Source organism: Strongylocentrotus purpuratus, unplaced genomic scaffold, assembly GCF_000002235.5.
Source record: "Strongylocentrotus purpuratus isolate Spur 01 unplaced genomic scaffold, Spur_5.0 spur5_scaffold_20, whole genome shotgun sequence".
Classification (NCBI taxonomy): Eukaryota; Metazoa; Echinodermata; class Echinoidea; order Camarodonta; family Strongylocentrotidae; genus Strongylocentrotus; species Strongylocentrotus purpuratus.
The window spans coordinates 34,650,943-34,669,051 of record NW_022145606.1 but is presented as its reverse complement, the minus strand read 5'-3'; the positions used below and the strand labels follow the sequence as shown (position 1 = coordinate 34,669,051).

The window sequence follows — 18,109 nt, the reverse complement described above, 5'->3', positions numbered from 1 at the left end:
TTTTATTAATACATCCTTTTCATTTTTATGAACACATTGATGATTTTATTTCTTCAAAGATTTGTTTTCTTTCATTATAATGCTTTAACGCTTAAGCTTTTTTATTTTTATTTTTTCATTTTAGTAAAGAAAAAAAGTTACATGATATTGTATTATTTTGCTGTATATATGTAAATACAAAACAAACAAGTTTTACATTTATATGTAAAAACAAATTAACAGAAAAAAAACTTGCCAAAGAATGGAACTAGGCTCGACTAGCACTTGTGCTAACTTCTAGTTCCCATTAACAACTTCACCTAAACATAGTAATATACATATTTAAGTATATATCTTTTGTACATTTAATGGTATGCAGATGTATGTCTAAAAAATATCGTTTTAAAACCATTACTGTTCAATCGACATTACTCTTATGTTATGTATACATGTATCAGTATTATTATTATTTTTTTTTTGCATTGTATGATTGTTCATATGTACTGTCATTATTGTGATGTGTTGTTGTTAATAAATTCAAATTCAAATTCAAATTCAACGTCCGAAACACCAGTGGTGTGACATATGATTATTAGGCAATGCACTGGTTCCCGATTTGTTGTGCATGTATTTACCTTATATCATCAGTTGTTATAATAAAATAAGTTTGACCTAAGAAAAAAACATTTTACATATTGAAATAAAAACTTATTATTGTCAAAACCCATATTTAGAGCTATTTTTCACTTTCAAGGGATACAAAATCTGTATTTTTCAAGATAGAAACTCAAAAATGTGCATGGATAATCTCTAAAACATATTCTTAAAGACCCAACATATTTAAAGGTGTAGTTAATAGCAAATGAGTTTTATATCACAGTTATTAGATATGCTATAGTTCACAATAAAATTGTAAGAACTCATAGTATTCATATCTGGTGAATAAATAAAGAGATAGATTAAGCTCCAAAACTGGCATTTCTCAAAAAAAGGAATAGTCCTGATCCTTAAAATACACGTTTGAAGTAAGTAAACATTATTTCATTTTTGACCCTTTTGTGGACACATTTGGTATATATGTTAAAAAACCAGTGCCACATCTAGTTATCAAGTCCCTTTAAAAATGTATGATCGAACAATCATGGAACATGCATGGTATATCGAATGTCTAAATAATATTATCGTTTAAAGCCCCACTGTCCTACTTGTAGCTACTTGCTCCCTCTACATGGAAAACTTCTCCAATCGGTGCCTGTTGGTCCCCCATGATCCTCTTTTTCTTATGTTAGTTGAGAGCTGAGTTAATGAGATAGCCACCTGTCAGTGACCTCGCTGTGTGGTCTAATCCCTTTTGACCCAGTAGTGGTGACGGTCTTTAAAGGGTGTATGGCGGATCAATATATTAATGTGTTAGTTCGTACAATCCACGAAGACAATTAATGAATAGGTGTTCATTAATGACAGGTAATAAAAAGTAATCATTTTACATTGCTTCATGGATCAATTTTGCATTATCTAGTATACAGAATAAGCGAAGATATATAATTACATCTCGTCGAATAAAAAAAATAATCTTCCAATACTAGCCTCTTAATTATCCTAAAAACGTATCCGTTTTCATTTATTAGATGGAGAGGTAGAGAGAGAGGCGCGATACATCTTATAAGTGAAAATAACAAATACCCTAAATAAAAATAATGCCCCCAATTACCCTACCAATTACAATATGTGTATTCCTCCTTCATTGGGAGGGGGGACTTATGCCTTGAGCCTCACCCCTCTTACCCGTACTATCGCTGCTCGGGATATGACGATCGCCAGTGAAGTTGGTTGAGAACGTAAAAATCTGCACAAACACAAGTTTTAATGGTATTTGTCTTACTCGTTAATGATGTTGATATTAGTGCTAAACCTTGTTGAGTTTATTACCAAAGGTTTTTTTTTTATGTGTTTATTTATTTCTGGCTAACGAACGGCTAGCAATAAATGGGACGAACTTTTGGTTTAATAGCAGATGTAGGTGAAATGTTATTCGTTTGAGACTTAAATTAGTGAAGCCCACGCGTTTCCACAAATGATGGCCATCTAAAGGAAATATAAAAGCTGGACACTATACCCCGTGTCAACACACACACAATTCATCGTATAGCTATCCCGAAACCGTTTTGGGATAGTCATATGATGAAATTGTATGTGTGTACGCTTACTAACGATACGTCGTATAAAGAAACGTCGTATAACGAAACTAGGGTCTTGGCATCGTTTCGAACTAGAACTCGATAAAGAATCACGGAATGCTGTGTGTGTTCGTATAGTCGAACTAGAACGGTATAACTAAGCGGGGCTTAACGTGACCGCACACTCATGATTGGCCGGCTGTCATGTCAACCGATCTCGTCAAAATCAGTTCTTTGTACATTTCTTTATACGATGTTTCTTGCCTTGTGTGAGTGTGGACGCCCTGTTCGCTATACGATGATTCTGTATACGATGTTTCTTTATAGAGTTTTGGGATAAATTTGTTTGTGTGTGGACACGCTGATAGACAGCTTGCCTTTCTATAGAGGTAGCCGCTGAGAGAAGATTGAGAGTATTATCATTGGGAGGGGGGGGGGTAAATGTTTTGAGTTTGTTAATAATATCTTCGGTATTTAATTTGAAGAAAACATCTAGTCTGTTACGAATCGTAGAGAAGTCAGACGTGTTACATGAACCATACATATATATATATATATATATATATATATAAATCTCCCACTCACAGACTGGCACACCCACTTTACTTTCCTCTCACTTGTCCCCTTTTCTTCTGTCCCGCTTCTCTCCATTCTCTCCAATTCAACACCGTTTAGCACTTTCCCTTAACGTTTCCACTTCATACCTTTCTTTTTGGGATGGAAACAACGATAACTGTCCACCTACCCCATCCAATTAATTGTCTCTAGCTCTTGTCATTGTTACATCACACGATTTTTTTGTTCAATGACCCTTTTATAGTTTGCTCCCGATTATCTTTATTTGGGTGTGTGTGGGTGTGTGTGCGTTTGAGAGAGAGAGGGGGGGGGCGACTCCAATAAACAAAATCGAATCGCTATGTAGTAATACAAAAAGCATGTATTAAGGCTCGTTCAGATACGACGTGCAAAACTGCGGCAAAACCCCTGCAATTTTTATCTTATGATGACGTAAAGTGTAATGCGCTTTATGTTTGTGTATCTCAATAAGAAAGAGCTCAGTGAATACGCACAGTTGCCATTCATTTACACATTAAAACAAAATAGCATAATAAAAAGTTTTAAAAATGCAGCGTATTTTATTTTTGCGGCGGATTACCGCGCCAATTCTGAACAAGACTTTAATGGACCAAATATAATAGGATAATTATTCTATAGGTCATGTTCATTAAATAGTCTTTTCTTTTAAATGGGGTCAGGAATAAAGCCAATATGAAGTGGCGAATTGGATCACGTGTGCGTGTATTATATTTTACCATATGTGCACGGGGAGTGCATTTTGGTGATACCAACCGTCATTTTCTAGACTTTATACTCATATTGTAGATCCATCTATTGAATCCAATAATTCACGTGTTATAGTTCGTACATTAATCATATGCACTGCACTTCATGACGTCACAATAAGATGAACAATGAACTCAACAAGTCTCGTTCGTTATCCTACTGTGAATTAGTAACCTACATGCAGTGCAAATTCACTAATGCACTCGCAAAAAAGTTTTAATTGTATAGTGTTACCTTGTGGGAAATAAGGAAATTAGAGAAGAAATAAACTTTTCGAAGACAAATATGGGATCGAATGACCTACTTACCGATTCATTTACCTTTATTATTGCATTGCATTATGATTCAAGATGGGATATTCATGTCGTATCAGGTTGTCTTTCTGGTTTGACTTGTTTTAAATTGTATTCTATATGCAGGGAGAAATTCAATTTAATTGAAATGTTAAATCAGGTGATAGTTTACATTCTTCAAGCAAAACAAATATTGGAAGAGTGTGTTTCATTCACAATGAATGTGTATGTCAACCGTTTGATTAGAGATAGTGACGTCAGAGCACTTGACCTCCGACTTATCTGGGGGTGACGAGGGGTCAAAATATTATGAAAAAGTAAAGAAGAAGTAGTCGCAGATCTAAAGATGAGCAATTTGGTGGATTACAACATTGATTAGCCGGATCAACTGTATCATAGGATCGCAATTTCGATGCAAAATAATAATTACTTCACAATAAAGAATCTTTTGAAGTGGGATAAATTGATTATTCTTAACTTGATTAACCTTCAATCGTGCTCTCATTACCTTTTTGTATCTGTATACAAATAAAGACTTCAACATGGTTTAAACCGATGCGTTAACCGTGTCATATATCACTGTCACTATTTACGAACGCATTAGTGAAAGAACATCTTTTTGTTGTGATGTATAGTAATATAATAAAATCCCATGTGATTTGTAACTACAATATATGTTGTTACTAATGCATTCCGTAAATAGTGGTCTTGATGAATATTTGATTACACAAATTTCAGTTAGATATAGACAAAAGTAGGCCTATTTTTTAAAGACGTTCATGTGTATTCTGATAAAAACAATAAATAAGTAGTTATTGGAAGGCTGCTATAGAATTTTGAATGGGTCACTGAACCTGTCATAAACTGACAGATTACTATTGATGAGTATCCAATTGCAATTAAGTGTTTATATTGTCAATATATATGTTTGCTGTAAAGCGATCACTTTAGAGAAAACTTGAAAGATCAAACAAGAGACCATTTTCGTAATTTAATTAAATTTATGCATAAATCTTTGTTATCTGCTTTATTACAAATTATTTCATTCACCCAGTATGAATAATTGTATTTCAATAGTCACTCTGTCTATATATGGCTCTGATCCTTTCAAAAGATCTTTTAAACAGTGAGAAGTTTGTGCATTTCCAAATCATCAGTTTCTTCAATCCCCACACCCACCCATTCCCCCACGCCTTTTAGACCGCATTCCCCGGTATTCTTCTAGATTCACGTCTGACCTGGGCCCCGTTGCAAATAACTTAAAAATTGATGGTAACTTTGCCATCAATGGTAACTACCATGGAAACCTTGATTTTGATTGGCAGTTGCGCCCTGTTACCATGGTAGTTACCGTCGATGGCAAAGTTACCATCAATGGTTAGTTTTATGCAACGGGCCCCAGTATGTATGAATAATGAATAATGATTTGTCATGACCACATATCAGTTGTCATCTGTATGCGTTCGGAACTTATAGCATTTTCTACCCATGCGCAGATAGTATCTACTGAATGGGAATCCACCCCCTCCCCTCATCACACTCTGGATAAACTTCCTTTATAACGTCATCCCTCCCATATGGGCAAGGGGAGGGGGTGGGAATCCGATCCCATTTATATGACAGTAGACAAATGAGGCAATCTGAATGGAGAAAGTTTGAAATAAATATTACCAATAATGAAAGAGTTTTTAACGTTTGATATATGATATATGCGATTATCAAGTTGGCACTTTTGCCTGTGGATCGTGAAGTAGTTAAGGACAACTGTCCCGTTTGTCTTGTACATCTAACTTCATACATTTTTCTTCCGTATGCCCTCCATGGAAACAAATTATAGTTCTTTCTTGCATACGTCTCTCAAACCAATTAAACACATGCAAGGCATGGAGTGAGAAACAAGACATTTAATTTTAAAGAAAATATACAGTCGCATAAACGTATTTACAACGCAGTTATCCAAAATTATTTATAAACAAAATATATAGTGCTCTATTATCGTCACAATTCACACGAAATTTATCAAAATTATAAAAATTACATATAAATTTGTTATCATATTTGTTTGTACTAGTCATTAAACTGTTTATTATACTGTCCGTTTTTAACATGAAGGAGGAAGATGCCTTAAAAAACATGAGTACTTGTCAAACATGAATAATAAACAGTTTGATAATATAAGCATGAAACTCACAAGAATGATATTTTTCAGTATTTTATTATAGATTCATGTAAAATATACATGCGTTAATATACACCTATATTATAAATATAACTGTCACTACATCAGGATGTAGTGAAGAAATGTGCATTTCTTATATAGTTTGAAGAGTCTTATTATGAGACTACCAGTGTCTTAATATGCCTACCAGCATATCTTGGGGGCTATTGTTTACTTTAAGATTATACTACTAGTCACAGAGACAGGAAGTTCTTTGTTCTCCTCCACCTATGTTCTGGGAGAAGCAAACCCCAGTCATTCTGAATGTCGAAGTGATGCAGTAAGGTCCGAGTTACATAACATTGCAGCAGAAAGTTTTTAGTTATTTTGTGGAACAAACTACAGGCCCAATTCGGTAAGAATACGATATCTATTTCTATATATGTTATTTGATATATACTAGAATGCTAGGATGTATCTTAATATAATCTCAGTTGAGTTTGGTAGAATTTTATAGGAGTTTCGTAAAGATGATGTTAAATGTTGTACCTAGCTTTTAGGAGTAGACAAAGAGATGAGTGTGTATAATGTATAGTGTAGAAAGCCGAATTCTTTGTCTTTGTCAGCAGAAGTTACAGTACATTTAAGTGTTTCAAAGTAGCAAAGATTCTGCTACTATGTAGATGATAACTTGTTTATTATATATATAGTTCATGTCGAATTTAGAGCAAAACTAAGTGTTTAGGAAAGAAACAATTTTCTTTGTTAGTTATTTAGCACAGGAACTTAAGTGACGAACCGCATCTGAATGCGGCCTGTTCACACTCATGTACCTTTGCTTGTGTGTACTGTTTAATAGTTTACTGCATAGTTTCAATGCAGGGTGTGTTCACATAGATATTTAATCCAGTTTAACTTTAATCTTGTGTCATATATTAATGTGTTGTAATCAGTATCTTTAATTTAGCTATAGGGTTTTTATATGCTTACATGCTGAAACATTTATTCATTATTTGTTTGTTTGTTTATTATCATTACAGATTGTTATCTGAAGGTTTTACCGAAGATATGAAAGTGAAGTTACGAGTTGCTGAATAAAACAGAAGTTGGTTGGACTTTAGCAAATTGTTTCCAGTGTTCATTTTCATCGGTGTGCCTTGTGAATAACAACAGTTGGATTTATTGTTAGACGAAACTCCTTCATATAAAGATTTATGAAGGCAGCCACAATAACAATCGAAGTCTGTTATTCGAAGTCGAATAACAAGCGAAGTTCCACAATAACGAATGAAGTTCGAATGACAATCGAACATCAATTAAAAGACTTTCGCAGCAGTTTAATGAACTTGTAAGCAGACCTAGGTTTATAAAGGCCTGAAGTCATGCCTTTATCAGAGCCTGCATTGCGACGTGGAGCGACAACAGAGAGGACTTCCAGATCGAAGGCTAGGAGTCTAGCAGGTGTTAAGTTCACCAAGAGCGATGTGGAAGCAGGACAATGTGATGCAGTCATCACGAAGGCTACAAGTGTAGCAAGCTCACGGAAGTCTCGTGAGAGTGCGAGGTTGACAGAAGCCTTTCAAGCAGAACTAGCTGTCATGGACCACGAGGACAGGCTTGATGCTCTCAAGGCTGAGCGCGAGCATGCTGTGAGAGCAGTCCAGAAGGAGGAACGGAAGTTACAAAAAGTGAAGCTGAGAAAGGAGACGGCTGCTAGAATAGCGGAGTTGGAAGGAGATGAAGAGAGTGATGGCTCTGAAGCCGCCATCGAACATATTACCTTGCCAAAGGAACAGCCAGGAGATTCCGTCCACAGATTCTTCAAATCTCAGCAAGACGTGACAATTGGCACAGCAACTCCTCCTCTTGACGGCACCTCTAGCCAGACAGGGTTTGAAAAGATGGCAGAGTCGATGACTGATATGGCAAAGGCCATCATGCAACAGAATATGACGACACAGAGACTTGCTGTTGCTAGTCAACTTCCAAAGTTAGAGATACCTATATTCAGTGGCGATCCTTTACGGTACAGGCTTTGGAAAAATGCCTTTTCAAACTTGGTGGACTCCAAACCCCTCGACGGAGCTACCAAGCTGAGCTATTTGAATAGCTACGTAGCAGGACTGCCAAGGAAGGTCGTAGAGCACTACATCCTGCTGGGCACAGACGAGGCATATTTCCAAGCCACAGAACTGTTACAAAAAAGATACGGCAGTGGCAGTATTATCAGTACAGCATTTTCGAAGAAGCTGAGCAGCTGGCCACGTATCTTCGACAAGGATCCTGGAGGACTCCGTCAATTCTCTGACTTTCTAGAGCAGGTGGTGTCGGCTAAGTCAACGGAGTCATCCTTGGGGATATTGGACTATCCTCAAGAAAACATAAAGATGTTGAACAAACTGCCCCTACATCTAGAAAGGTCATGGCGGGATGAGGTAAATAAATGGCAGACAAGGGGTCTTGGGAACTACCCTACTTGAAGTCTTTGCCGAGTTTGTCAGCAGAGCCGCCAACAAGGCCAACATCCCTGAGCTAGAGGGTCTGCGAAGTGGTGAGGCACGACCAAGGCAGTACGAAGGTGACCGCAGCAATCGAAGTGGTGAGGCACGACCAAGGCGGTACGAAGGGGACCGCAGCAATCGCAACCAGCCGAGAGGGAAGACCTTTGCAACAAATGTATCTTCAAAGACAAACGTGGGAGAGTATTCCTCATGTCCGTACTGTGGGAGAGAGCATCACTTGGATGACTGTCACGAATTTACAAAGAAATTGTTACATGAAAGGAAGGGTTTCTTCTTTCAAAAGAACTTGTGTATGGGTTGCGGCGTTGCTGACAGTCACCAGGTCAAGGACTGCACTCAGAGGAAGGTTTGCAAGGTCTGTGAAGGGCGCCACCTTGCCTGTCTGCATAGACCAAGGAATAACCAGAGAAGGCCACACGAGGAAGGCTCATCCAAGTGCACCAACGTATGCTCTCTTCCAGATCAAGATGGCCAGGAGCACTGCATGATCGTGCCAGTCTGGGTGAGATGCAAGGACGAGCCTTCCCGGGAGTTCCTCCATTACGCCATCCTAGATGATCAGAGTAATGTAGGCTTCGTTTCGGACGAACTGTGTGAGCAGTTAGGAGTACAGGGAACTGATACTACCCTCAGGCTCACCACCATGCACGCAACGGCCAATGTCAGGAGCATGAAAGTGAGCGGTTTACAGGTGTTGGACTTCAATAGGGAGAACGAGATTGACCTACCCCCGTGCTTCTCTAGAGAGTCTATTCCTGCTAGCAGATCCCAGATCCTCAAGATTGAAGTCCTGAAGGAGTGGCCTCATCTCGAGCCAGTTGCTCATGAGTTGACGCCATATAACAGAAGCGTCAAGGTATCGCTCTTAATTGGAAATAACTGTTCCCGAGCCATCCGCCCTCGAGAGGTGATAGCAGGAGGAGAAGATGACCCGTATGCCATGAAGACAGCACTTGGATGGGGAGTAGTTGGCAAGGTATGCCAGACGTCGGTACAGGATGATGGAGTCCTGATCTGCAATAGGATATCTGCAATTGAGAAGCATCCAAAGTTTGCCTATGCGAGTAAGGCCAAGGAGATCCTGGACACTGAGAAAATCATACAGATTCTGGAACAAGACTTCAAGGACTCAGGTGCTAATGGTGAGCCTTACTCTGTGGAGGAAACAAGATTCATGGAGATCCTGGAGAGTGGTATCCGCAGACGTGAAGACGGCCACTATGAGATGCCGCTGCCTCTGAAGTCTGCAAAACCAAACCTTCCCTTTAACAAGCCACTTGCTATGAAGAGATGGAAGCAGCTGTCTGGAAGGTTGCGGAAGAACCCCAAATTTTGTGAAGGCTACAGAGCATTCATGGATGACGTCATCCAGAATTATGCAGAGAGAGTGCCAGCTGACCGTCTTCAGATACAGGATCGGGTTAATTACATTCCTCATACTGGCGTGTATCACCCTAGAAAGCCCAACAAGATCAGAGTGGTCTTTGATTGCTCTGCTACTTATCAAGGTGTGTCCCTTAATGACATGCTACTTCAAGGTCCAAACACCATGAACAGCCTCCTGGGAGTGCTTTGCAGGTTCCGTAAGGAAGCAGTAGCTGTAGCCGCTGATGTGAAAAGTATGTTCCATCAGTTCTACGCAGCAGCAGAAGACAGAGACCTGTTGAGATTCCTGTGGTGGGAAGATGGAAACCCCGAGAATGCTGTTGTGGAATTCCGCATGAAGGTACACTTGTTTGGTGCGGCTAGTTCACCAGGAGTAGCTACGTTCGGTTTGAGAAGAGCTGCAGATGATGGAGAAGAAGAATATGGAGCGCCAGCAGCTAACTACATCAGGACAGATTTCTATGTTGATGACGGCTTGAGATCCGAGCCAGATGTTGCATCGGCGATCCAGCTTCTCAAGAACAGTCAGGCGATCTGTGCAAAAGCAGGTCTAACACTGCATAAGATTGTATCCAATGAAAGGGAAGTGCAAGAGAGTTTCACCAAGAAGGAAGGGCTTACGGACAAAAAGGAGCTTGGGTTAGCTCGAAGTCCATCGACTCTAGAACGAGTTCTCGGAGTCGTTTGGTGCATCAAGAATGACGTCTTCAACTTCAAGATAGAGCTCAAGGAACGGCCTTTCACCAGACGAGGAGTTCTCTCAACAGTGAGTTCATTCTACGATCCTTGTGGCTTCCTTAGCCCCGTTATGTTGAGAGGAAAGCAAATCCTGCAAGAGCTCTGCCGAAGCAAATTGGACTGGGACAGTCCAATACCAGAAGATCTCCGTCCACGCTGGGAAAGATGGCTGCAGGAGGTGCTTGAGTTGGAGAACCTCCAGATACCCAGATGTTACAAGCCACGTGATTTTGGTGAAGTCAAGGCAGTGGAGCTTCACCACTTTTTGGATGCAAGCCAAGAGGGATATGGACAGTGTTCCTACATCCGACTTGTCAACACCCAAGACAAGGTCCACTGTTCCTTTGTTATCGGGAAGTCCCGAGTAACCCCGCTGAAGCAGGTCAGCATACCAAGGCTCGAGCTAACTGCAGCTACAGTATCAGCCAGAATGAGTGGATTTCTGAACCAGGAGCTCAAGTATGACAGCTTCAAGGAATTCTTCTGGACTGACAGCAAAGTAGTCCTGGGTTACATACAGAATGAAGCCAGAAGATTCCATGTCTATGTAGCCAACAGGATCCAGATGATCCGAGACCTGACAGATCCTGATATGTGGCGCTACGTAGACACATCCGAGAATCCAACAGACGACGCTTCAAGAGGATTGTCTGCTAAGCAGCTTACCCAAGACAGCCGTTGGCTGAGAGGACCAGAATTTCTCTGGACGGATGGTATATTTGAAGTCAACCCTACAAGGCCGCCCGTCCAGCTGGAAGAAAGCGATCCAGAGTTAAAGCGTGCTACTGCCCTTAAAACAGGAGCAAGAGATGAGAAGGAAACTAGCCGTCTGGATAGCTTTTCCAACTGGCACAGGGCAAAGAAGGCAGTAGCCAGATGTATTCAACTCAAAGGCAAGCTGCAGAACAAGGCTGTGAAAATCTCGAGCTCATCTCCAGATGCTGAAAGGCCGTCCTTCAAGGAGTCGCTTTCTCTAGGCGAACTGCAGAGTGCTGAAAGGGTGATCCTTAAAAGTGTACAAGCAGAACATTTCCTGGAGGAAATGCAGGCTCTGAGGAATCTGGAAGCTACAGGAGAGGTCACTGATAGACAAGCGACCAGGGCCAGGAATGCTGAACTCAAGAAGACGAGCTGTCTCTATAGACTTGATCCTTTTCTCGACGAATATGGAATTATCAGAGTTGGTGGCCGTATAGACAGGGCAAATATTTCCAGAGAGATCAGACACCCAATCATCCTGCCCCGAAAATGCCATGTCACCAGACTGCTGATCGATGATTGCCACAGTAGAGTCAATCACATGGGCCGTGGCTTAACCCGCAACGAGCTTCGCCAAAGAGGTTACTGGGTGATAGGAGGTTCCTCTGCAGTTTCACAGTTCATCTCACAGTGTGTAACATGCAGAAAACTACGAGGGCCTCTCGTGCAGCAGAAGATGTCGGAGCTACCGAGGGAGAGAGTTGAACCTTCTGCCCCCTTTACCTACTGTGCAGTCGACTACTTCGGTCCATTCCTTTTAAAGGAAAAGAGAAGCGAGGTGAAGAGGTATGGTGTCCTTTTCACATGTATGTCTTCCAGAAGCATCCATCTTGAGACTGCGAACAGCCTTTCCAGCTCTTCCTTCATCAATGCCTTGAGGAGGTTCATGAATCGAAGAGGAACTGTTCGACAGCTCCGTTCAGATCAAGGCACAACATTCATTGGGGCCAGAAACGAGTTGAAACAAGCTCTACAAGAAATGGACCAGAAGCATGTGCAAGAATACCTTCTAGAGAATGGTGTTGAGTGGATACCATTCAAATTCAACGTTCCACATTCCTCGCACATGGGCGGTGTCTGGGAGAGGCAGATTCAGACGGTGAGAAGGGCCTTGGACACCTTACTTGCTAAGGCAGGCAGCCAGCTTGACGACGAATCTTTTCGAACTTGTATGACAGAGGCAGAATGTATCGTCAACTCTCGACCTCTCACCACCAATAACCTGAGTGACGCCGAAGCACCAGAACCTCTGTGCCCACTCCATCTTCTGACAATGAAGCCGAAAGTAATCTTACCACCACCTGGAAACTTCCAGGGCGAAGACAAGTACTCTAGAAAGTGGTGGCGACGTGTGCAGTATCTAGCCAATGAATTCTGGCTACGCTGGCGCCGAGAGTACCTCCAGCAGTTACAGCCCCGCCAGAAGTGGACGCGAACGCAGAGAGACTTGGCCATCGGCGATGTAGTCATCGCGAAGGAGACTGAAGATGTTCGCCTCCAGTGGCCTCTGGCAAGGGTAGCAGAAGTTTTTCCTAGTCAAGACGGACGCGTTAGAAAGGTAAAGCTCCTCATGGCTGATGGAGCTCTGGACAGTAATGGCAAACGTCTGAAGAAACCTTGTTACCTTGATAGACCCGTCCACAAACTCGTGTTACTACTGCCGGTAGAGTCTTAGGAATAATTAGTTCTGTTGTTAATAACAGAGATGTAAAACTAATCGTGACCTGTCTTTTTCTTTCCATTTCTCTTTCTTTCTCAATCACTTTCTCACTTTCTCATTCATTCCCTCTTTCTAGATTTCTACCTTTATCTTAGTTTCATGACCTTTACGTTTCTTGTTGTTTTATCCTATATTTGCAAACAAGTTTGTCATTATCACGCAGAAGACAGTAGGGATTCCCCCTCAAGGAGCCTTTATCTCATTGTTGTATATTTTTCTGATGTCAGAAGTGTCCTCATTCGCACATATGTAGCCACGTGGTTATTAACGAAAGGTGTTGATTAAGTTTACTTCGTATACATGTTAGTTACATGTCAGGTGTATTACACTTATTTTGATTGATTACCAATCAAGCAGTAGTTAGAGCATTGATGGGTTAAGTTGATATATCTTATGCATTGTAGATAATGTTCATGAAAGTTACATGAATGATGAATGATCGTTAGAGGTTAATGTTGTTCCTTGGTAGTAATAGTAGTGCAGTATGTCTATCTATGTTTTAGCGTAGTCTTAGCTTTGGATATTAAAAGTTATTTTAGTAAATGTCACTAACATTTAAAGGAGCCATGTCACTACATCAGGATGTAGTGAAGAAATGTGCATTTCTTATATAGTTTGAAGAGTCTTATTATGAGACTACCAGTGTCTTAATATGCCTACCAGCATATCTTGGGGGCTATTGTTTACTTTAAGATTATACTACTAGTCACAGAGACAGGAAGTTCTTTGTTCTCCTCCACCTATGTTCTGGGAGAAGCAAACCCCAGTCATTCTGAATGTCGAAGTGATGCAGTAAGGTCCGAGTTACATAACATTGCAGCAGAAAGTTTTTAGTTATTTTGTGGAACAAACTACAGGCCCAATTCGGTAAGAATACGATATCTATTTCTATATATGTTATTTGATATATACTAGAATGCTAGGATGTATCTTAATATAATCTCAGTTGAGTTTGGTAGAATTTTATAGGAGTTTCGTAAAGATGATGTTAAATGTTGTACCTAGCTTTTAGGAGTAGACAAAGAGATGAGTGTGTATAATGTATAGTGTAGAAAGCCGAGTTCTTTGTCTTTGTCAGCAGAAGTTACAGTACATTTAAGTGTTTCAAAGTAGCAAAGATTCTGCTACTATGTAGATGATAACTTGTTTATTATATATATAGTTCATGTCGAATTTAGAGCAAAACTAAGTGTTTAGGAAAGAAACAATTTTCTTTGTTAGTTATTTAGCACAGGAACTTAAGTGACGAACCGCATCTGAATGCGGCCCTGTTCACACTCATGTACCTTTGCTTGTGTGTACTGTTTAATAGTTTACTGCATAGTTTCAATGCAGGGTGTGTTCACATAGATATTTAATCCAGTTTAACTTTAATCTTGTGTCATATATTAATGTGTTGTAATCAGTATCTTTAATTTAGCTATAGGGTTTTTATATGCTTACATGCTGAAACATTTATTCATTATTTGTTTGCTTGTTTATTATCATTACAGATTGTTATCTGAAGGTTTTACCGAAGATATGAAAGTGAAGTTACGAGTTGCTGAATAAAACAGAAGTTGGTTGGACTTTAGCAAATTGTTTCCAGTGTTCATTTTCATCGGTGTGCCTTGTGAATAACAACAGTTGGATTTATTGTTAGACGAAACTCCTTCATATAAAGATTTATGAAGGCAGCCACAATAACTAGCACACATATATGTAATGTTAGTCGTTACGGTAACAAGTATTGCTGAATAGTTCAAAGTTTAACGGAATTTGGAGTACTGGCAGTACGTTCCATACTTGGAGAAATATGAGAATACAATGAATGATTCGAAATGTAATATACATGATTAAATATAATACTAGGCAAGACAATACATTATTTCCGTTCGAGGAGTATCCTACTTGGCAAGAACTAGACAGAAGTAGACAAAGCAACTAAAATATTGAACTTAGCTAATAGAACAAATAATGTCTCTATATAAATGGTAAATGAGACATTTCATCACTACCACTGCTACACACTTTTTGGCTTTCTTCTTTTTACTTCTCCTCTTTCTTCTTGTTCTCCTTCTTCTTTTTTTCATTGTAATTATCATAATCATTAACATTGGTATCAATTATTTTTTATGCTGCTTCTTTTGCAGCTTCTATAACTGCTACTACCACTATTACCAACTTTTCTGTGATGGTACTATGATCATCATAACTAATCATGACATAAGTCTGGGTTTGAACCGCTTGAATTCTATTTTCCTGTTCATGAACAAACTGTGAAGGTAGGATACGTTCCATCACTGTTACGAAAGGAAGAGAAGGGAAATAGCTTTGCTTGGCATTCCTACGGATCTCAACTCTCCACTTTTCGTTATTATAGTATTCTTATATTTTCCAATGTGCGTTATTGTAAATAATTATTTGGCAATTTCTAATAAAAACGGGTTTAAACAAATCTGCTCATTTCTAAAACCACATTTGAACACATTGAACACTATCTTAATTATTATATTTTGGCTAATCGTTCGTTTTGTCATATTTTCCTTCTTTTTTTATATTATTACACAGCCGGCGAAATGAGAGGTGAGCTCAGGCGGCTCGAATATTCTTAATGTTTGTAGCACACACATTGATTACCTAAAAAGACATTTCCCTACAGGTTTTCTTAAAATGTAGTTTTCTTACGGTAGCTTAGGCGCGCCTATATTATCAATGAATTACAAATCACATTTTGTTCCACAATCCTATCTTTGTGTTAAATACATTATTGATTATCATTACACGTACTTTCGAGAGAACATTTAGCATACTGTACATTATTATTTCTATATATTTTTATGCAAAGAGAACCTGATAGTTTAAGGGAAAGAGCTACTAGGAATCGCTCGTGAAAGTGATTGCCCTTTAATGAATTCAAACTTAACAAATATTGTTATCTAAATATCTTGAATTGTGTGTGATAAGTTCACCCCGCTCACGTTACACCGTGCAGTTAACGTTTAAGTTAAAAAGCCTTTATCTTCTATACGGATACATCATATGATAGAACATCACAGGAAGAATCTAAATATGCACCAAACATAACATTAGATGGTAGACACAAGTGTAACATGAACTTAAATATTAAATTTTGATATTTTTGGTTATCTTAGTGTTTTTAGCATAATTTTTTTTTCTGCGGACTCAATAATAATTAATCCTTACAACAAGGTATACTTTTCTAGGTATTATGACTGTGTATTAATGAGAAGGAAAAAATCGCTAAAAACATTCACACAATTTCAGGGGTCACGTTACAATATGTGTTAAAGCCCCACTGTACTAGTTGTAGCTACTTGATCCATCTATATATAAAATAATGCCTAATCGGTGACCATTGGTCCCCCATGGTCCTCTTTTCCTTATGTTAATTGAGAGCTGAGTTGATGAGATAGTCACATGTCAGTGAACCACTGGGTAGTCTAATCCCTCCTAGCCAAACTAGTAAATATGGTCTTTAGAGCATGTGTGATTGCGTTTATAGCCACACTTATTTTTCATTCATCAGACCATGGACATTCTAAGTAGGCCCATGGTCAGACAGTGCAGAAGAGTTTGCAGTAACAACCATCTCCTTAAACATAGTGACGTATCTCCGCCCGACTGTGTTTGTGCCTAGTCATTAGTGTAACTTCACCAATGTAAAAAAAGAAGAAGACGTATAAGGTTCTTCGACGAACATAGTGGTGTTTGTCAGGTATAAGGCACGTTACATGTCAGCATTGTGCCTCGTAGTGTTTAGTCATCACTAGAATTCAACCAATGAGAGGAATCTGATAAGTCCTGGGATTCTTTTTATTATCCTGTAGAAGAATACAAATAATTTTATGACAAGATTAACATACAATTTAGGCATAACCGCATAAACCATAGGTATATATTTTTGAAAAGAAATAAATCAATACTCACAAATATAAATACATGAATAAATTTATTATCGAATGAATATTTTCAAATCCCTTATTCCACTATGATAACCGATAATGAACCCAGATCTGTGTTTTATTATAAGCTTTCATCATAGGGAAACACAGGGACTTACTTCAATAGCATCGCATGGAACTAGGCACTGATACTGGCTTCATTGGGGCCTCACACCACTCTTACTAGGTGGATGAAATGCAAATTAAAAGGGAAGTCCATCCTGATATCAAGTTGGTTTAAATAAAAGCAGGACATTGAGGGGAACAAATAGTGAACGTTTGAGTAAAAAAGGACAGTTTTTGAAGATGTCATCCGTGAAAAACATTTGCAACAACGCCACGTATCTCGCGAGCTCCTCTCTAATTTGCTCTGTAGATAAAAATGTTATAAACTATCATTTGTTTAGTTATTTATGACGGAATAGATTTGCAACCATATTTGCAATACTTATATTTAAGGTGAATGTTTGATTGAACCTTTTTCAAAGGGGACATATAGAATTTTTGAGCGCCAGGATTGTCTAGTTTGACAGAAATGAGCGCTATATAATAACCCACTATTATTACTATTATTATTATTATTATTATTTGAATGTTTTAAGTACAGGGCAAATGGGAGAGATACATACGACAAAGAGTCGCCAATTTATGTTTGTTTGATTGCACTATCAAAATATCTTTTTTTTTTTCATCGGTTTTTGCTTTAACTCACTAACCTGTTTGTTTCATTTGTCTTTTTCTTTTCTTTTTTTTTACCAAATTAAATTCAGAGTGGACTTCCCCCTTAACAAAGCCATAAAAAAGTATAACAATTACAAATTGTAAAGTTGTAACATAATCGAGGACACTCAAAAAACATAAACGTGTGTTATGAAAAGAAGAGGCACCGGACGGACATAAACGACAGAAAATATCAAAGAATTAAAATGTAATGTTAAGAATATGAACAAGTGAAGGGGAAATTGAAAACGGGTATGAAGGAAAGCAAGGGCGGTGGAGCTTTTTTCAAGGGGGAGACCATACAAATTTGAAATTTCATGATAAGACCTCTGATATATTACATGAACTTAATGAGAGATGACCAACAAA

The 18,109-nt window shown here is 38.8% G+C and overlaps 2 protein-coding genes across 2 annotated transcripts; both read left to right on the top strand.

Moving 5' to 3' along the window:
* Nucleotides 1-5,705: 5,705 nt before the first annotated feature.
* On the top strand, nucleotides 5,706-8,442 carry LOC105439260. The gene is made up of 2 exons (XM_030993282.1): nucleotides 5,706-6,366; nucleotides 6,992-8,442. Exon 2 carries the CDS (start codon nucleotides 7,334-7,336, stop codon nucleotides 8,429-8,431), a length of 1,098 nt encoding a protein of 365 aa, XP_030849142.1. The 5' UTR covers nucleotides 5,706-6,366; nucleotides 6,992-7,333; the 3' UTR covers nucleotides 8,432-8,442.
* LOC115927419 lies at nucleotides 8,427-14,208 on the top strand. Its single transcript, XM_030993281.1, has 2 exons — nucleotides 8,427-8,529; nucleotides 8,578-14,208. Exon 2 carries the CDS (start codon nucleotides 8,766-8,768, stop codon nucleotides 13,029-13,031), a length of 4,266 nt encoding a protein of 1,421 aa, XP_030849141.1. The 5' UTR covers nucleotides 8,427-8,529; nucleotides 8,578-8,765; the 3' UTR covers nucleotides 13,032-14,208.
* The last annotated feature ends 3,901 nt before the right edge of the window (nucleotides 14,209-18,109 follow it).

Excerpts from the sequence above, each read along its gene's own strand:
- LOC115927419 (XM_030993281.1), top strand. The coding sequence starts at position 8,766 with ATGGGTTGCGGCGTTGCTGACAGTCACCAGGTCAAGGACTGCACTCAG.
- LOC105439260 (XM_030993282.1), top strand. The coding sequence starts at position 7,334 with ATGCCTTTATCAGAGCCTGCATTGCGACGTGGAGCGACAACAGAGAGG.